Here is a 20,989-nt window from a genome sequence, read left to right as displayed (position 1 = left end):
TGGCTGAAAAATGTGGTTCATTAAATCTATAAACACCGCAATGGCATTCATTAAACCGAAGGGCATAACAAGGAACTCATAGAGGCCATACCTCATCTGAAAAGTAGTTTTTGGTACATCTTACTCCTTAACCCTTAACTGGTAGTAGCCTGACCTTAAGTCTATCTTAGAAAATACGGTGGCTCCCTTCAACTGATCGAATAGATCATCAAGTCTTGGCAAGGGATAATTGTTTTTCACAGTCACCTTGTTGAGCTGTCTATAATCTATACATAACCTCATCGACCTGCCTTTCTTCTTCACAAAAAGTACTGGAGCACCCCACGGGGAAAAACTCGGTCTCGCAAAACCCTTGTCAGTTAACTCTTGTAGTTGAACTTTCAACTTCTTCAACTCCGTAGGAGCCATCCTATACGGAGCAATCAAGATAGGTGCCGTACCGGGGACTAACTCGATTCTAGACTCAACTTCCCTAACTGGAGGCAATCCGGTTAATTCCTCCAGAAGCACGTCCTTAAACTCACATATCACTAGTACTGATCCAATCTTCGACTTAGACATTTGAGTATTCAGCACAAAAGCGAGATAAACTTCTTACCCTTTTCTCAAATATCTCTCCGCAGTCATAAACAATATCACTATAGTGAGTCATCTAATTCATTTGGTTCAACTCGAAGAACGTTCCCGTCTTCACATTTCAACTTAATATATTTCCTTTCTCAATCCACTACAACACTATGGGAAGTTAACCAATTCTAAGGAGTACATCAAATTCATCAAATAGCAACAACATGAGGTTAGTCGGAAAACTATGACCCTTAATTGTCAAGGGATAATTTTTACATACTTGGTCAACTAACACATGCTTGCCTAACGGGTTAGACACTTTTACTAAAAATTTAGTATGTTCAACTAACACATTCATACTGGGTACTAATTTCATGTAGACATAAGAATGGGTAGACCCTAGATCAATTAAAGCAACAATAGAAATATCATGAAGAGAAAAAGTACCCATAATCACATCTGGTAAAGATACCTCTTCGCGAGCACGAATGGCATAAGTCCTTACAGGCACTTGGCCCTCGGACCTCACAGTTGTACCTCTAGGAGTACCTCTACTGCTAGCTCCACTACCTGAGTTCTTCTGTGGTTTACCCTTTGAAGGAGCACTATTCGCCCTCATATCTTTCTTTTTCTTTTTGTCATCTAATTCCAGGAAGTTTTGGATGAAGTGGTCTAGTGATCCACATTTGAAGCAACCCCTCTCATTCCCTCGGCACTCGCCGAAATGACTCCTACCACATTATGAACACTCTGGCCTATTTGGCCGAGCACTGCTAACACTTACGATAGAAGTGGTTTGAGCTTTAGATGTTGTGTGCTGCTTGTTCTTGCTCTTGCTCGAGAACCCCACTAATGTGTTTGATCGGGTAGGAAACTCTCTTAATCTCTTAGATGAGGTCTACTTTGATTTCCCCATCTGTCTTTTCCTTGAGTCTTGGGACTCGATGTCAGCTTTTCTCTTCTCTTTGGCCAATTCCTCGACCTTACATGCTCTCTCTACGAGCATCACAAATTCCCTCAATTCTAAGATGCCAACTAATAGATGGATATCTTTGTTCAGACCATCTTCAAACCTCTTGCACATAATGGCTTCTGTAGATACGCACTCCCGTGCATATTTATTGAGTCTCACAAACTCACATTCGTACTCCATTACCGTTCTATGGCCTTACTTCAGCTCTAAAAATTCTTTCTTTTTCTAGTCTATAAACCTCTGGCTAATATACTTCTTCCAGAACTCTTCCTAGAAGAATTCCTAAGTTATCCTCTCTCTCGGTGTAATGAACACGAGAGTATTCCACCATTGGTAGGTCGAGTCTCGTAGGAGTGACACTGCACACTTCACACACTCCTTAGACGTGCACGATAGCTCATCAAATACCCTAATGGTATTTTCTAGCCAAAACTCTACCTTCTCCTGGTCATCATCAATATTCGCCCGGAATTCCTCGGCCCCTAGTTTACGAATTCTGTCCACTAGAGGTTTCTTTCTCCTAGCCATCTCTGCTCTTTGAGGAGCTATATGAACGAGTTGAGGAATTGGGGGAGGTGGGGGAGGTGGAGTATTCGGATTCGCACGAATGAACTCTAAATACCACACGTCAATCATGTGGAGGTAAGCTTCTCTAGCTCCTCCGCCCTGATTCATTGTCACGGGCCCATCTACTGGCGTTGTCCCTTCAGCAGGAGCCAGCGCATTACTTTCCACGTCATCCATCGTAGCTACGTCAGGATCCATTTACTATAAATAAAAACATAATTTATCTCGTCAAGAGTCATCACACTATCAATATACAACTATGGCATGTATAGCTAGACTCGTACTCATGCTAGGTTAGTCTTAGAACCGACTAAACCATAGGTTTAATACCACTAAATGTAACACGCCACACCCGAGCCCTACGTCAGGACGAAATACGAGGCATTACCACACTTACTCACGTACATGCAGTCATTTTGATGTCATTAAGACTCGGTCAAATTAAAAACTTTTTTGAACTTTGTCTAAACTCCTTAATATGGGCCTACGAGGCCCTAAACATTCATTAGAAATCACTCGGGACCAATCCGAGTCCTTTAACTAACTTTAGAAAAATAACTTTTGAAACAGGGCACATGCCCGTGTGGAAGGGCAACACGCTCGTGTGGTCATTATAACACGGCCGTGCTGATGGCCCGGGTGACATACACGGCCTAAGCATCTAGGGACGCGCCCGTGTCCCATGCTGGTGTGAATTCAATTCTAAATTCGAACCTACAGGGGTTTTCACACGGCCTGACACATGTCCTTTTCTATGGTCCGTGTCCCTTACACAGCTATGACATGCCGTGTCCCTCACACGGCCATGACATGCCTATGTCCTAGTCCGTGTCTAAAAACCTTGACATTCTGTTTCTGACATTAGCATCTAATTTAGGGCACACGCATGTGGCCAGAGGCCCTGTCCTCCACATGGCTGACACACACGGCCGTGTCTCTGCCTGTGTATTTACTACCATGCATACTAACTTGCAAATTTTACGTACAGGGGACACACGGCCAAGCAACATGCCCATGGGGCTGACCGTGTGTCACACATGGCCTAGACACACATCTGTGTATCTACCCATGTGGACAAAATAAGGCTATTTACCAGGTCTTTTTGCCATCCTTACTTGCATTAACTTACATAACATCTAACATGACAAATCCACACAACAATACAAGGTCTAATCAGCCACACAAGGCATTATCTTATTCATGCAATTTAATCATCCATGAAAATATCATCATTTGTATAAATCATAACGAACATTAGCCATTATCCAAGGCTTTATACAAGATGAAGGGATTCATCCCAAGCCAACACATTTGGCCAAATTAACATTGACACAAAACTCAAAAATCTAAGCTCTATACATGCCATATTCAAAATAATAAAACCAACTATACCAAGTGCTTTAGTTGATAGTGTGATCGATGCCTCTGACGTCTGATCATCCTCGAGCTAATTAGGCGGCACTATAAAAAAAATAGAAAGGAAAGGGAGTAAGCATAAAGTTTAGTAAGTTGCATGCAAATAAATATAACAACGACTTTACCATTCATCATCATGCTCATAATACAAAAGTAGGCATAAGCACAACTTACTCATCATTATCCAATACAATTCACATAGCATATATTGAGCTCACATCTCATACATCTCAAATAGGTACCTATACCACTCACAACATGGTTATACTTTTCTCGTTTAACTTAAACTGTAACTCTCACCGTTGAACCATTTGGAAAAACTATTGGATATTCACTAAGCCTCAAACATAGGGTATAATGCTGATTCCATGTCCCGGACATGGTCTTACACTGGCTCATCCATCAAGTCGATGCCATGTCCCAGACATGGCCTTACACTGACTATTGAAATCAAGGCCGACCCCATGTCCTAGACATGGTCTAACACTAGCTTTTACATATTCGTGCTGATGCGAGTCCCAGACATAGTCTTACACTGACACATCTTGTAGCCGATGCATGTCCCAGACATGTCTTACACTAGCTCTCGTCTCAATGCTGATGCCATGTCTCAGACATGGTCTTACACTGGCTCTCATAATGTGGCCAATGCATGTCCCATACATGTCTTACACTGCCACACAAATAACCCAAATGTCATGGCATGAATATCCGATTTTTTTCCTAAGGTTCAAACGGGAGTTCTACTATCTCGATATTCATCATACATACTCGTTTCCACAACAAGAAATTTATGCTATATCAATTCAAAACATAAAATAACAATGTAGTTGTATTATTTACATACAACTTACATCGGTATACAAAATGTAAGCGACTAGCTCGGCTTAGTCCTCTAGCTTTGTTTTTCCCCGGTCAAAGCCAAGATTTTGTAATTCTTGATTTAAAATGATAGAAATTCATTTATTTCATCAGCATATTAATCTAGGTACTCAAAAATTCATAATTGGGCAAAATGACCATTTTGGCCCTAGACTTCCACAAAATGACCATTTTACCCCTAGGTCCGAAAATCAATTTTTATCACAGTTTCTCACTAAACAAGCCTAGACAAATACTTTTTATGCTAGAAGCAGCCCACGATTCTCATTATTATACACATGTAACAACTATCTCACAACTTATGCAAAATGGTCCCTAGTTAGGGTTTCTATCAAAATTACTTCACAAAAGTTATTTATTAACAACCATGATTCATTTTATTCGATAAAATTTCAGAAATAAACATGTTTAATATCATGGAAAAACCCTAAAATTTCAACCATTTTGTAAAATGGTCCCCTCATTCGAAAGCTCATGCTACAAGGGGTCCAAAAATACAAAAATCATCAACAAAAACTATCAAAATCACTTACTTGTGAAGGTAAAGAGTGGCTGCAATTTTTAGAGCTTCCAAACCCCTATTTTTGCTGGTATTTTTGGTGGTGAAGAGAGTGAGAAAAATATGATATATTTTCCTCTTTATTTTATTTCATTTTGGTCAAATAAATCACCAAATTTCCACCTAACTTTGACTTTCTCTATTGTTTGTCTCTTATGGCCGGCCATCACTTATCCAAGCATCTATTTTCCCTTTAAAGACCCTCAATTTTGGTTCTCTAGCTATTTAACACCCTTAGCTATCAAAATAGGACTTTTACATTTTATGCGATTTAGTCATTTTTCACAATTGGGCTCACAATTGCTAAAATTAATTCACCAAAATTTTCATGCACCTATATAATCATGCTATAACACATAAAATAATATTAAAAATAATAAAATAGTTTCTCTAGCTTTACATTTGTGGTCCCGAAACCACTATTCCGACTAAGCCCAAAATCGAACTACTACAATCACTTAGCTTTCAGTAACTCAGGCAACCCTGCATAGAAACACTTATGTGAGTAGTAGCACTAGAATCTATCCACCAAGTGTTTCTAGGTATTGAAGCTAAATTAATCTCAGAACAATCCAAATTAAGAATAATACATTTCTTTACACGCCATGTGTAACAACCTATTTTCAATGAAATCAAAATTGTGGTTTCGGGACCACAAATCTGAGCCAGAAAGAAAATTTATTTTAATATTATTGCATGGTCCACATTATGATAGGAATGTTATATGAAAATTCTTATAAGAAAATTTTACCGATTATGTGTTTAATTAGGGAAAGGACCAAATTGCATAAAATGCAAAAGTTGGATTCTAGTAGCTAGGAGGATCAAATAGTTATGGAATTCAAATATTGAGGTCCTTATATGGTAATTATACCATTAAAGAAAATTTAGTAGATATTTTAATGAATCATCTATGAAAATTTAGAAAAGGATAAGGACTAAATTGGAAATCAAAATAATTAAAAGATGACAAATTAATAAATAAGAAATATCACCATATTATTATCATCTTCATCCCTAAAACATATGGAAACCCTAGGAAAGGGAGAAAAAACTAATCAAACTTAATTGGGTAAGTATGCTTGTTCCATTTTTAGTAATTTTTATATTTTTGAAATTGGGATAGTCTAATCAATTTATTCAGGGGATTAATTTGAAAAGTTATTAAAAAATATAAATTTTTCCATGGATGAATATGCTGAAAATTTGAAATTTATGATAGAAAATAAAAGGTTGTTGATAGATAAACAACTTATACAATGTGAATTTTTATGAAATTGTGATTTAGGGACTAAATTGTAAAGTTGTAAAAATTGAAGAAACTTTCTGAATTTTGTGAAATACATTTGCTCTAAAATTTATACTAAAATTTCGGTTAGGCTTGGAATAAGGATTAAATTGCATGAATTTTATTTTCCGAGCCTAGAGACAAAATTAGAATTTATGAAAAGTTTAGGGGTAAAATGGTAATTTTTCTTAGAGTGTAAATTGAATATAATTGAATATGAATTGTATTAAATTAATGATTAAATTCATTTATATAGATCCAGATAACTCAAATTCGAAGTTAGATTGAAGAAAAGAGAAAGTTTCGGATTAGTAGATTTTCTTATATGAACTATTATCGAGGTAAGTTCCTGTAACTTAATTATGCATGTTAATATGTTTCAATTGAATGCTGTCCATAATTTGAACGTGGTATATGTTTATGTGATTTTAGATGAATGTTATAAATACATGAAATGGTCACATGATTGGAAATGTATTTTAAATGTTAAGTTCCGTTGGAATAATAAAAATCTGTGGAAACGTATGATTTCCCGTATATGTATGTGATTCTGTATATGTTGCAGACAAGATTTAGCTCGGATGAGTAATCCTGATATAGCCCTTTCGAGCATCCTGATGTATAGTTCCTGTGAGCATCCTGATCGGTAGTGATTTAGCATGTGTTGCGCACTATTGCAGCTCTTTGTGAGCGTTCTGATATGAAATCTTAAGAGTTTCTTGACATGGCTCGCTTGAACTCCCCATTACCTTATCTGGTACTCCCTAGTATTATCTCTTCAGAGATATATGATAAGCTTTATGAGCTCCGTAAATAAAACTCTTATAAGTTTCCTGATTTGCCAGGATAAGTGTCCTGTTACATGATTACATGGCTTATCTAAGCATCCTGATATGTGGTTCGAGAGTGTGCTCCCTGATTAAGCACCCTAATGGGTACTCTTGATTATGAATTTATGATTTACCATTTTGTCCATCTTGTGTGTATTATCTGAGTATCCATCGAAATTTCAATTATTCAGTGGGCAAATTCCTGAAATGAGAAATTATGGGATTAAATGAATTATATCTAGAATGCTTTTGAAATATTCGAGAGTTGTAACATGATGAACTCATTTATACTTATTTGATATACATATGAATTACATGACTAACTCGCTTGATTGAGTGTATGTGTTTAGGCAACTTGCCAAATTGATGGAAAGTATGTTACCGTATGCCTAATACTAACGAATGTGATTGGTAAGTTTAATTCTTGTTATACGAACTTACTAAGCATTAAATGCTTACTAGGTTTTATTTTCTCTGTGTTATAGTGCTCGAAAGCTCGCGAGGGTTGGAGATTAGTTGGAGCATCATCACACGATCCACTAGCTTATTTTGGTATAATTAGTGAACTTATTTTGGAATAATGACATGTATTTGTAATTTAGCCATTGTTTGCATATAAATGTGGTTTGTAAAGTAGTCATTGGAATGGCTAGAAATGATTTTTTTCGGAATATTTATAAGGTTATATTATGACGAATACCTATGAGTTAAGTATATTAAGTATGGTTGATCAAGTAATGCTTAACTTATAAGTTAAACAAGGGTAAGGATATACACATGAATGCATATGATAAAATATAATATTAGATGTTAGAATTGGCTTGGATTTAATGTTTGAATTGGCTGGTATATACTTGTAAGTTTTGGTGTAGGTTATTGACAAATTTGGGTGGAAAATAAAGCTAGGAAATGACTTTATTTTGTCCACACGGGTAAACACACAGGCGTGTGTCTTGACCGTGTGTGACACACGACCTAGCACATGGGCATGTGGTTTGGCTGTGTGTCTCTTGCATCTTAAATTTGAGAAACAGAATGCTCAGAATTAAGCAAACGGGTAGAGGCACTGGCGTGTGTCTCAGCCGTGTGTGCTACACGCCCAGAACACGGGCGTATGTCTTGACCGTGTGAAACCTGTACTTAAATTTGGAAAATTAAATTAACCACACAGCCTAGCACACGGGCATGTGGCTGGCCGTGTGGTACAAGTCAGAGAGTTACACGAGGTCGAATAGGGCTTATAGCATGGGCGTGTCCTTTGATCACACGGGCGTGTCCTTTGATCACACGGGCGTGTGTGCCCTGTATCTGGGAAAAATTTTGGAAATTTCGCGATAAATTTTATGAGTTCCAATTTAGTCCTGACTCAATTCCAATGTTTATATTGGACCTCGAGGGTCCATTCAAAGGACAATATGACCATTTCTGGAAATGAATAGTAATCAACATGAATTATCTGTAATTATTTTGTAAACTCCGGTAATACTCTGTAACCCTATTTCGGCGACGGATACGAATTAGGGGTGATACATTTATTAGTATCAAAGCTACATTTTAACTGATTCTCAGACTGAACGTAGCAAGTACGAGTTTAGCTATACATGCCATTATATAATTTGTGATAGTGCGATATCTCCTAACCATTTTACATGTATTTTTCATATAATAATGTCATCTAACCAAGCTAGTGCTAAATCTGAGAAAGCTGAGAGCAATGTTTTAGCTTTAGTTCAAAGAGCTGTATCTAGTGGTGGAAGGCCCGTATCTGAGGGCCGAAGTGAGGAGGAAAAATAAGTCTTCTTTCGAATGATGAATGAATAGTTCACTGAGTATTTAAGAACAAATCCTACTGTACAACAACCTCCCCCACTTGATCTTTAACCGTTTCTTGAGATGGCACAAGGTGCTGTACCTGTTAGAACTGGTAAGCCTCTGGTAGATAAAATCTGTAAGTATGAAGTAGAGGAATTTAGGGCTATTGCTGATGATGATCCAGAGAGGGCTGAATTTTGGTTGGAAAATACCATTAAGGTTTTAGATGAATTATCTTACACACCAGCTGATGTTTGAAATGTGCAATTTCTTTATTGAAAGACACAACTTATCATTGGTGGAATACCATAACTTCTGTTGTACCAAGAGAAAAAATTATATGAGAATTTTTCAGATTGAATTCAGAAAGAAATATGCTAGTTAGATATTTCTGGATCAGAAAAAGAAAGAATTTTTAAAGGTCAAACAAGGAAATATGACTGTATCTAAGTATGAGCGAGAATTTGTTCGATTAAGCAAGTATACCAAAGAATGGGTTCCAACTGAAGCTGATATGTGTAAATGATTTGAAGAAAGGTTAAATGAAGATATTAAGTTATTGATCGAAATTCTTGAATTAAGGGAATTTGTGGTACTGGCCGGTCGAGCACACAAAGCTGAAGAATTGAGTAAAGAAAAGAAAGAAGCTGAAAGAGAAGCTCGAGTTTCTGGTAAAATATTTATGAGCAAGTCACACTTGTCTGCTTCGAAGAAATCAAAGAAGTACCATGATCGTTCTACCACCTTTTCAGGATATTCTGGAAAATAGCAGGGCTCTCAACGTTCTAACCCAAGGTCTTCATCTCCATCTGTGACTACTGTTGGAAGTGTCGTTAATCCTAAACTAAAATATAAATTTTGTAAGAAATTTCATTTTGGGGAATGTTGTTTGAGAAGTGGAGCCTGTTACCGATGTGGTTTTCTTAACCATTTTCTTAAGGATTGTCTAGAGAGAATTGAAAAAGATACTGATCAAACTTTGAAACCGGGTAATCCTGCCTCGAGAGGCAGACTACCCCGTCACCCTGGCAATGTCAGTGGTAGCTAAGGAACTACAGGGGATATAACAGTTAAATCTGAGGCACGAGCATTGGCAAGGACATATGCTATTCGTGTTAGAGAAGATGCTTCTGCACCAGACGTCATTACTGGTACATTTTGCCTACTTGATACTGATATTATTGCTTTGATTGATCCTGGTTCCACACATTCATACATATGCACAAATTTAGTGTTTGTTAAAAATTTACCTGTTGAATTCATTGAATTTGTGGTTAAAGTTTCAAACCCTCTAGGCCAATATGATATGGTGGATAAAGTTTGTAAAAACTGTCCATTGATAGTAAAGGATTATTGCTTTTCAGCTGATTTGATGTTATTGCCATTTGATGAATTTGATGTGATTTTGGAAATGGACTGGATAACCCAACACGATGCAGTGGTGAATTGTAAACAAAAATATATTATGTTGAAATGTCAGAGTGGTGAGTTACTCCATATTGAATCTGATAAATTAGATGGGTTATCTAATGTGATTTCAGCAGTATCAGCATAGAAATATGTCAAAAATGGTTATGATGCTTATCTTGCATATGTGTTGGATACTAAATTATCTGAGTCGAAGATTCAGTCAGTGTCGGTTATATGTGAATTTCCTGATGTATTTCCGAAAGAATTACCTGGTTTACCACCAATTAGAGAAGTGAAATTCTCTTTAGATCTTGTTCCGGGTACAACACTAATATTCATAGCACCTTACAGAATGGCTTCTTCTGAGTTAAAAGAGTTGAAAGCACAGTTGCAAGAGTTGATTGATAAAGGCTTTGCTCGACCTAGTTTCTCACCTTGAGGTGCACCTGTTCTGTTTGTAAAAAAGAAAGATGGATCGTTGAGGCTGTGCATTGATTACAAACAACTCAACAAGGTTACGATAACGAACAAGTATCCATCGCCTCGTATTGATGATCTGTTTGACCAATTGAAAGGTTCCACTATATTTTCAAAAATTGATCTCAGTTCTGGTTATTATCAGCTACAAGTGAAGGAATCAGATGTTCCGAAAATAGCTTTTAGAACCAGATACGGGCACTATGAGTGTTTATGGATTTGATGAATAGAATTTTTAGACCATATCTAGACAAATTTATGGTGGTTTTCATAGATGATATCCTGGTTTACTCTCGAGATGAAAATGAACATGCAGATCATTTAAGAATTATGTTACAAACACTATGAGAGAAACAATTATATGCCAAATTCAATAAATGTGAATTTTGGCTACGAGAAGTTGGATTTCTCAGACATATAGTATCTGCAGAAGGTATTCGAGTGGATCCGAACAAAATTTCATCTATTGTTAATAGGAAGCCACCAAAGAACGTGTCTAAAGTTAGAAGTTTTCTGGGACTAACTGGATATTGTCGGAGATTTGTTAAAAGTTTGTCGATGATAGCTTCTTTGATAACTTGTTTGTTGCAGAAAGATGGAAAATTTGAGTGGTCTGATAACTGTCAGTAGAGTTTTAATATGTTGAAAGCCTTATTGACAGAAGCACCTGCATTAGTTCAGCCTGAATCAGGTAAGACATTTGTAATTTACAGTGATGCATCGTTAAATGGTTTAGGCTGTGTTTTGATGCAAGAAGGTAAAGTAATAGCCTATGCTTCAAGACAGCTAAAACCACATAAAAGAAATTACCCGATACATGATCTTGAATTGACAGCAATTGTGTTTGCATTGAAAATATGGCGACATTATCTGTTTGGTGAAAAATGTCACATATTTACTGATCATAAAAGTTTGAAGTATTTGATGTCACAGAAAGGTTTGAATTTGAGACAATGCAGGTGGCTTGAGTTATTGAAAGATTATGATATGGTTATTGATTACCATACGGGAAAAGCCAATGTGGTTGTAAATGCTCTGAGTAGAAAATCCTTGTTTGCTTTGTGAGCAATTAATACCCGATTGTCGTTATCTGATGATGGCTTAATCATAACTGAGTTAAAAGCTAGACCAATGTTTTTGTAGCAAATTTTTGAAGCTCAGAAAGATAATAGTAAGTTACAAGCAAAATGGATACAGTGTGAATCGACTTCTGATTCAGAATTTTAGATTTGGTCTGATGATTGTTTATTATTCAGAGGTAGAATATGTATTCCAAAGAACTCAGAATTTGTACAAAAGATTTTACATGAAGCTCAAAACGGTACCATGTCTATTCATCCTAGTAGTAATAAAATGTATAATGATCTGAAAAAGATGTACTAGTGGCCGGGTATGAAACAAGATACTTCTGAATATGTATCTAAATGTTTGATATGTCAACAAGTAAAAGCTGAGCATTAAGTGCCTTCGGGATTATTACAGCCAGTTACAATACCATAATGGAAATGAGAAATAATTACCATGGACTTTGTATCAGGATTACCCCTGTCTCCGAAGAAGAAAGATGCCATTTGGGTAATTATTGATCGGTTGACAAATTCTACACACTTTATTTCCAGTACGTATGGATTTTTCCTTAGATAGATTGGTTGAATTATATGTTTTTGAGATTGTCAGATTGCATGAAGTACCTATCTCCATTATTTCATATAGAGATCCTCGATTTACATCTCGATTCTGGAGTAAATTGCAAGAAGCACTGGGTAAATAGTTACATTTTAGCACTGCATTCCATCCCCAACTGATGGTCAATCCGAATGTGTAATACAGATTTTGAAAGATATTATTCGGTGTTGTATTTTAGAATTTGAAGGTAACTGAGAAAAATATTTGCCTTTTGTTGAATTAGCTTACAATAATAGTTATCAATCCAGTATCAAAATGGCACCGTATAAAGCTTTGTACGGTCGCAAATGTAGAACTCCATTGTCTTGGACAGAACTCAGTATGAAAAAGTCACACAGAGTTGACTTATTCCGTGAAATCGAAGAAAAGGTGAAAGTAATTCAGGATAGTTTGAAAGCAGCCTCTGATTATCAAAAGTCCTATGCTAATCTTAAATGAAAAGAAATAGAATTTTAGGTTGGTGACAAGGTATTCTTGAAAGTATCACCTTGGAAGAAAGTTCTCCGGTTTGGCCGTAAAGGAAAATTGAGTCCACGATTCATTGGGCCATATAAAATCACAGAAAGAATTAGACCTGTTGGATATCGGATAGCCTTACCACCAGAACTTGATCATATTCATAATGCTTTTCATGTGTCTATGTTATGGCGGTATCGATCAGATCCTTCATATGTTATTTCTCTGTCAGAGGTAGAGATTCAGCCTGATATGACTTACAGTGAAAAACCAATCAAAATTCTGGCACGTGAAATAAAAGAGTTAAGAAATAAAAAGGTAACATTGGTAAAAGTTCTCTGGCAAAGACATGGTATAGAAGAGGCTACTTGGGTATTAGAGGATACCATGAGGAAGAAATATCCCAATCTCTTTACTGGTAAGATTTTCGAGGACCAAAATTTTTAAGGGGAAAGAGTTGTAATAACTTATTTTTAGTTAAATCGATACAGTGGTTTCGGGACCACAAATTCGAGCCAGAAAGAAAATTTATTTTAATATTATTGCATGGTCCGCATTATGATAGGAATGTTATATGAAAATTTTGATAAGAAAATTTTACCGATTATGTGTTTAATTAGGGAAAGGACCAAATTGCATAAAATGCAAAAGTTGGATTCTAGTAGCTAGAAGGATCAAATATCTATGGAATTCAAAACTTGAGGTCCTTATATGGTAATTAGACCATTAAAGAAAATTTAGTAGATATTTTTGATGAATCATCCATGGAAATTTAGAAAAGGGTAAGGACTAAATTGAAAAATCAAAATAATCGAAAGATGATAAATTAATAAATAAGAAATATCATCATATTATTATCATCTTTATCCCCAAAACATATGGAAACCCTAGGAGAGAGATAAAAAACTAATCAAACTTTAATTGGGTAAGTATTCTTGTTTCGTTTTTAGAAATGTTTATATTTTTGAAATTGGGATAGTCTAATCAATCTATTTTGGGGATTAATTTGAAAAATTATCAAAGTATAAAATTTTTTCCATGGATGAATATGTTGAAAATTTGAAATTTATGGTAGAAAACAAAAGGTTGTTGATAGATAAACAACTTTTACAAAGTGAATTTTTATGAAATTGTGATTTATGGACTAAATTGTAAAGCTGTAAAATTGAATAAAATTTCTAAATTTTGTGAAATACATGTGCTGTAAAAGTTATACTAAATTTTCGATTAGGCTTGGAATAGGGATTAAATTGCATGAATTTCATTTTCCTAACTTAGGGATGAAATTAAAATTATCAAAAGTTTAGGGGCAAAATGAGAATTTTGCCTAGAGTGTAAATTGAATATAATTTAATATGAATTGTATTAAATTGATGATTAAATTCATTTATATAGATCTAGATAACTCAAATTCGAAGTTAGATTGAGGAAAAGAGAAAGTTTCGGATTAGTAGATTTTCTTATATGAACTATTATCGAGGTAAGTTCGTGTATGCATGTTAATATGTTCCAATTGAATGTTGTATATGATTTGAATGTGGTATATGTTTATGTGATTTTATATAAATGTTATAAATACATTAAATTATCACATGATTAGAAATGTATTTTAAATGTTAAGTTTTGTTGGAATAATGAAAATCGGTGGATATGTATGATTTCCTGTACGTGAATGTGATTCTGCATATGTTGTAGACAGGATTTAGCTAGGACGAGTAATTCTGATATCGCCCTCTTGAGCATCCTGATGTATAGTTCTTGTGAGCATCCTGATCGATAGTGATTTAGCATGTATTTCGCACTATCGTAGCTCTTTTTGAGCATTCTGATATGAACTCTTAAGAGTTTCTTGACATGGCTCGTTTAAACTCCCTGTTACATTATCTGGTACTCCCTGGAATTATCTCTTCAGAGATATATGATAAGCTTTATGAGCTCCTTGAATAAAATTCTTATAAGTTTCTTGATTTTCCCGGATAAGTGTCCTGTTACATGATCACATGGCTCATCTGAGCATCCTGATATATGGCTCGAAAGTGTGCTCCCTGATTAAGTGCCCTAATGGGTACCCCTAATTATGAATTTACATTTTGCTATTTTATACACCTTGTGTGTACTATTTGAGTATCCATCGAAATTTCAATTATTCAATGGACAAATTCCTGAAATGAGAAATTATGGGATTAAATGAATTGTATCTAGAATGCTTTTGAAATATTTGAAACTTGTAACATGATGAGCTCATTTATTCTTATTTGATATACATATGAATTACATGACTAATTTGCTTGATTGAGTCTATGTGTTTAGGCAACTTGCCAAATTAATGGAAAGTATGTTATTGTATGCCTAATATTAACGAATATGATTGGTAAGTTTAATTCCTATTATACGAACTTACTAAGCATTAAATGCTTACTAGGTTTTATTTTCTCTATTTTATAGTGCTCGGAAGCTCGCGAGGGTTAGAGATCAGTTGGAGCATCATCACACTATCCACTAACTTGTTTTGGTATAATTTATAAACTTATTTTGGTATAATGGCATGTATAGTAATTTAGCTAATGTTGGCATATAAATGTGGTTTGTAAACTAGCCATTGGAATGGCTTGCAATGATTTATTTTGGTATATTTATAAGGTTATATTATGACAAATACCTATGTGTTAAGTATAATAAGTATGGTTGATCAAGTTATGCTTAACATATAAGTTAAACAAGGGTAAGGATATAAACATGAATGCATATGATAAAATATTATATTAGATGTTAGAATTGGCTTGGATTTAATGCTTGAATTGGCTGGTATATACTTGTAAGTTTTGGTATAGAGTATTGGCAAATTTGGGTGAAAAATAAAGCTAGGAAATGGCTTTATTTTGTCCACACTGGTAGGCACACGGCGTGTGTCTTGACCATGTGTAACACACGGCCTAGAAAATAGGTGTGTGGTTTGGTTGTGTGTCCCCTGCATCTTAAATTTAAGAAACAAAATACTCAGAATTGAGCAAACATGGAGAGGCACGGGCGTGTGTCTTAGCTGTGTGTGCTACATGGCCCAGAACACGGGCGTATATCTTGGCTGTGTGAAACCTACACTTAAATTTGGAAAATTAAATTTACCACACGGCCTAGCACACCGGCGTGTGGTTGGCCAAGTGGCACAAGTTAGAGAATTACACGGGGTCGAATACAGCCTGCAGCATGGGCGTGTCCTATGGTCACACGCGTGTGTCCCTTGACCATAAGGGCGTGTGTGCTTTATATCTAGGAAAAATTTTTGAAAATTTCGCAAAAAATTCTTTGAGTTCCTGATTTAGTCCCAACTTGATTCCAATGTTTAGCTTCGAGGGTCCATTCAAGGGACAATATGACCACTTTTGGAAATGAATAGTAATCAACATGAATTATCTGTAATTGTTCTGTAAACTTCGGTAATTCTCTGTAACCCTATTTCGGCGACAGATACGGGTTAGGGGTGTTACACCAAACATGATATTTGGTACAATCTTTCTTTACGTGTCCAGACTTGTTACAAAAGAAACAACTCTCTGTAGCTTGTTGTTGTTTCTTTTGAGCTGGACCCTTAGCAGTTTCATTCTGATATTTTCTTTTTTTACCCTTGTCTTTCAGGGCATTGGCCAAATGAGAACTTTCAGACTTATCACGTTTCAACCTTTCTTCCTCTTGTACACAATGAGAAATGAGCTCATTAAGGTCTATTTCTCCTTTTGACAGTTATAACTAATTTTAAATTGATTAAACTGTGCAGGAAGTGATACCAAAACCATAAGAACAAGTAATTCTTCAGAAAGCTTGATCTTAAGTGCCTTAATTCTTGAAGTAGTATGGAACATCTCCATAATGTACTCCTTTACGTTTCCTTGACCATTATACTTTATAGACATCAAAGAAGTCAGAAGTGATTTTATTCCAACCTTATCGTTTTTAGCAAAACGTTTCTCAATTTCATCAAGGAAACCCTTAGCCTGAGTAATCTCTTCAAATTCTGTTCCCCTAAAGGCTTCTGGAATGCTGTGTTTCATGATTATTAGCCTCATGCGATTTGAACGATCCTACCTCTCAAAATCCCTCTTAACATCAGGGGTGCTTTCCGCAGTGAGAGATGCAAGTTGTTCTTCCTTTAGTGCAAGGTCTATGTCCATACAGCCAAGCACTATAAGTAAGTGCCTTTTCCACTCCTTAAAATTAGTCCCATTAAGCATGGGTATAAAATTTATATTAGCAGATATTGTGGTAGCAGAAGATGAATTAGCTGAACATAGAACAAATAAAAACAAGCTTAAATCAATATTTATAAGTAAACAATAAATTCAAGATAATGGCTAATCCCATCTCAAGATACCAAACACTATATTAATATCAAGTCTTTGGACAGTAATACTAACAATAATCGATACTCTTATTGTAGCAATCAAACATTACAATAAATTATGTTAAACAATTAATTAATCTTTAGACTAACTTATTACTCACATAAAATACCTTATAATTGTCACACATTTATCACCACAGATGTCGTTAAAACTCTGCCAAATATTAACTTACCTTTAGGTCAATCAATAAACGCATGAATCACATAAACATATTGTTAGAATTAAGTGACCCAAATTCTTATTTAAATAAAATACGATGGAAAATAAAATAAAAGTAAAATCCATATAGAACTAGACTTCTTTTATTTTATTTTAGAATAAGGTTTTTAAACCTTATTAAACTTCATCTATTTTATATTGATTAGGATAAGGTATTTCAATTCTACTAGAATATGGCTTTACAAGCCTATAAATAGACATAGTCTATTCCTCTTGTATTGATTCAAATTTTTCGAGATAGTGAATTTTCTTCTCCCCTGCCCGTGATTTTTTCCCGAAAGGGTTTCCACGTAAAATTTGTGTGTTCTTTATTTTATGTTATATTATTTTATTTTATTTTTACAAATTGGTATCAGAGCTTTCGGGTTATTCATCTCGATCACGGTAATGGCGTCTTTGAAGTATGAAATTCCGCTGTTGGATCACAACACCAGATTTGCATTGTGGCAGATTAAGATGCAAGCAGTTCTTGCACAGATGGATCTGGAGGATGCCCTGCTAGGGATAGATAAGATAGTTTCGACATTAACAGATTAAGAGAAGAAGCGTAAGGATCAAAAGGCGTTAACACAATTACATCTGCATTTGTCCAACAAAATTTTGCAAGATGTGATGAAAGAGAAGACTGTCGCTGCATTATGGAAGAGGCTAGAACAAATATGTATGTCGAAAACTCTAACAAGCAAGTTGCATATGAAGCAGCATCTTTATGCTCATCGTTTGGAGGAAGGTGCGTCTGTTCACGAACACTTAACAGTGTTTAAAGAAATTCTCTCAAACTTGGAGGCCATGGAGGTTCAGTATGATAAGGAAGATCTAGGGTTGATTCTACTTTGTTCGTTGCCCCCGTCTTATTCAACCTTTAGAGACACGATTTTATATAGCCACGAGTCTCTCACAGTTGATGAGGTTTATGATTCTTTAACCTCGTATGATAAGATGAAGCATCTTGTGGTTAAACCCGACTCTCAGGGAGAGGGTCTCATTGTTCGTGGGAGACAAGATTGGAATGCTGATGATGATCGTGGTAGGACACAGGAACGAAATCCTTGTGGTAAATCTAAAGGTAGGTCAAAGTCTTCAAATAGAGGTAAAACTTGTAACTTCTGCAAGAAGAAAGGGCACATTAAATCTGAGTGTTATAAGCTACAAAATAAGATTAAAAGGGAGGCTGCGAATTAAAAGGGAAAACAATCAGAAAATTCCGGTGAAGCTGATGTTGTAGAAGATTACAGCGATGGTGAACTTCTAGTTATTTCTATAAATGATTCTAAAGTAAGCGAGGAATGGATACTTGATTCAGGCTGCACCTTCCACATGAGTCCCAATCGAGATTGGTTTAACTTACGAAATAGTATCTGAAGGTGTTGTTTTGATGAGAAATAATGCTTCATGTAAAATCGCAGGTGTTGGGATAGTTAAAGTTAAGATGTTTGATGGAGTTGTCAGAACACTTAGTGAGGTACGACATGTTCCAGAATTGAAGAGAAATTTAATTTCGTTGAGAACTCTTGATTCAAATGGGTACAAATATACAGTTGAAAGTGGGATTTTAAAGATTTCCAAAGGTTCTCTTGTTGTGATGAAAGGGCAAAGAAAAACTTCCAAGTTATATGTTTTGCAGGGTTCTACTGTTACTGGTGATGTAGCTGTCGCTTCCTCTTCCTTGTCAGATGATGATATTACTAAACTTTGGCATATGCGCCTAGGGCATATGAGTGAGAATGGCATGGTAGAATTGAGTAAAAGAGGACTTCTTGATGGGCAAGGAATTTGCAAACTAAATTTCTGTGAGCACTGTGTTTTTGGGAAGCAAAAGAGAGTTCGATTCACTAGAGGAATCCATAACACGAAGGGAATATTGGAGTATATTCATTATGATCTATAGGGCCCATCTAGAGTGCCTTCGAGAGGTGGAGCTAATTATATGCTAACCTTTATTGATGATTTTTCCAGAAAAGTTTGGGCGTTCTTCTTGAAGCAGAAAAGCGATGTGTTTTTCGCATTTAAGTCTTGAAAAATTATGGTTGAAAAACAGACGGGAAAACAGATAAAATACCTCTGCACAGACAATGACTTAGAGTTCTGTTCTGATGAGTTTAATAGATTGTGCAAGTTAGAAGGGATCATGAGACACTTGACAGTTCGTCATACTCCACAACAAAACAGCGTTGCAGAACGAATGAACAGAACGATCATGGAGAAGGTTCAATGTATGTTGTCAAATGCCAACTTATCAAAGTCATTTTGGGAAGAAGCAGCCTCTACTGCATGTTTTTTAATCAACCGATCTCCATCCGTTGCTATTGAGAAAAAGACTCCACAAGAGGTATGGTCTAGTAATCCTGCTAATTATTCTGATTTAAAGATTTTTAGGTGTCCTACATATGCTCATGTTGATAATGGAAAATTGGAACCGAGATCCATTAAATGCATTTTTCTTGGTTATAAAGCTGGTGCAAAAGGGTATTAGTTATGGTATCATGAAAATAGAAAAGTTGTAATCAGCAGATATGTTGTTTTTTATGAAACTGCTGTGCTACCTAACTTATCTCTTAAAGGCTCTTCCAATAAAGAAAATCAAAAGCAGGTGGAGCATCAGATTAATACAGAGTCAACTCCTCAAGCCAAAACAAAAATTGATAATAGAGTTGCTTCTTCACCACAATACTCTATCGCCAAAAATAGAACTAGAAGAGAAATTAAACCTCCAAAGAAGTATGTCGAGGCTGATCTAGTTGCTTATGCTTTAAATGTGGCTGAAGATATAGATGCGAATCAAGAACCATCTAATTATTCTGAGGCAGTTAGCTGTGAAGACTCAGAAAAGTGGATGTTTGCTATGCAAGAAGAGATGGAATCACTCCACAAAAACAGAACATGGGACCTTGTGAAACTTCCTAAAGGTAAAAAGACTGTTCGTTGTAAATGGGTGTTTAAAAAGAAAGAAGGGACTCCAGGAGTTGAAGAACCCAGATATAAAGAAATGCTTGTTGCAAAGGGTTACAGTCAAATTCCAGGAGTGGACTTCACAGATGTGTTCTCTCCAGTTGTTAAGCATAGTTTGATTCGAGCTTTGTTTGGTATTGTGGCCATGCATGATTTGGAGCTTGAGCAGTTAGATGTAAAAACTGCATTTCTGCATGGAGAACTTGAGGAGGATATTTACATGCAACAACCATAGGGTTTTATAGTCTCAAAAAAAGAGGACTATGTTTGCTTGCTGAAAAAGTCCCTTTACGGTTTGAAACAGTCAACAAGATAGTGGTACAAGAGGTTTGATTCCTTTATGACTTCTCATGATTTCAAAAGAAGTAGTTTTGACAGTTGTGTTTACTTTAAGAAAAACATTGGTGGTTCTTTTGTATATCTACTTCTTTATGTTGATGACATGTTGATAGCAGCAAAAGATAAAGGAGAGATAAGAAATGTCAAAACCCAACTAAGTAA

General features: G+C 35.7%; 1 protein-coding gene across 1 annotated transcript; it reads right to left on the bottom strand.

Annotated features, from left to right (window-relative positions):
• Nucleotides 1-16,642: 16,642 nt before the first annotated feature.
• LOC108468325 (uncharacterized) lies at nucleotides 16,643-17,089 on the bottom strand. The gene is made up of 2 exons (XM_017769215.1): nucleotides 17,004-17,089; nucleotides 16,643-16,958 (listed from the first exon to the last, which is right to left on the bottom strand). Exons 1-2 carry the CDS (start codon nucleotides 17,087-17,089, stop codon nucleotides 16,643-16,645), a joined length of 402 nt encoding a protein of 133 aa, XP_017624704.1.
• Between the last annotated feature and the right edge of the window lie 3,900 nt (nucleotides 17,090-20,989).

This window comes from Gossypium arboreum, chromosome 8, assembly GCF_025698485.1.
Source record: "Gossypium arboreum isolate Shixiya-1 chromosome 8, ASM2569848v2, whole genome shotgun sequence".
Lineage (NCBI taxonomy): Eukaryota > Viridiplantae > Streptophyta > Magnoliopsida > Malvales > Malvaceae > Gossypium > Gossypium arboreum.
Note: the sequence above shows the minus strand (reverse complement) of the source record. Positions and strands in the feature narration are given on the sequence as shown.

Excerpts from the sequence above, each read along its gene's own strand:
- LOC108468325 (XM_017769215.1), bottom strand. The coding sequence starts at position 17,089 with ATGGACATAGACCTTGCACTAAAGGAAGAACAACTTGCATCTCTCACT. Across the intron at positions 16,959-17,003 it reads GTTAAGAGGGATTTTGAGAG|CATTCCAGAAGCCTTTAGGG; the intron begins GTAGGATCGTTC and ends CATGAAACACAG.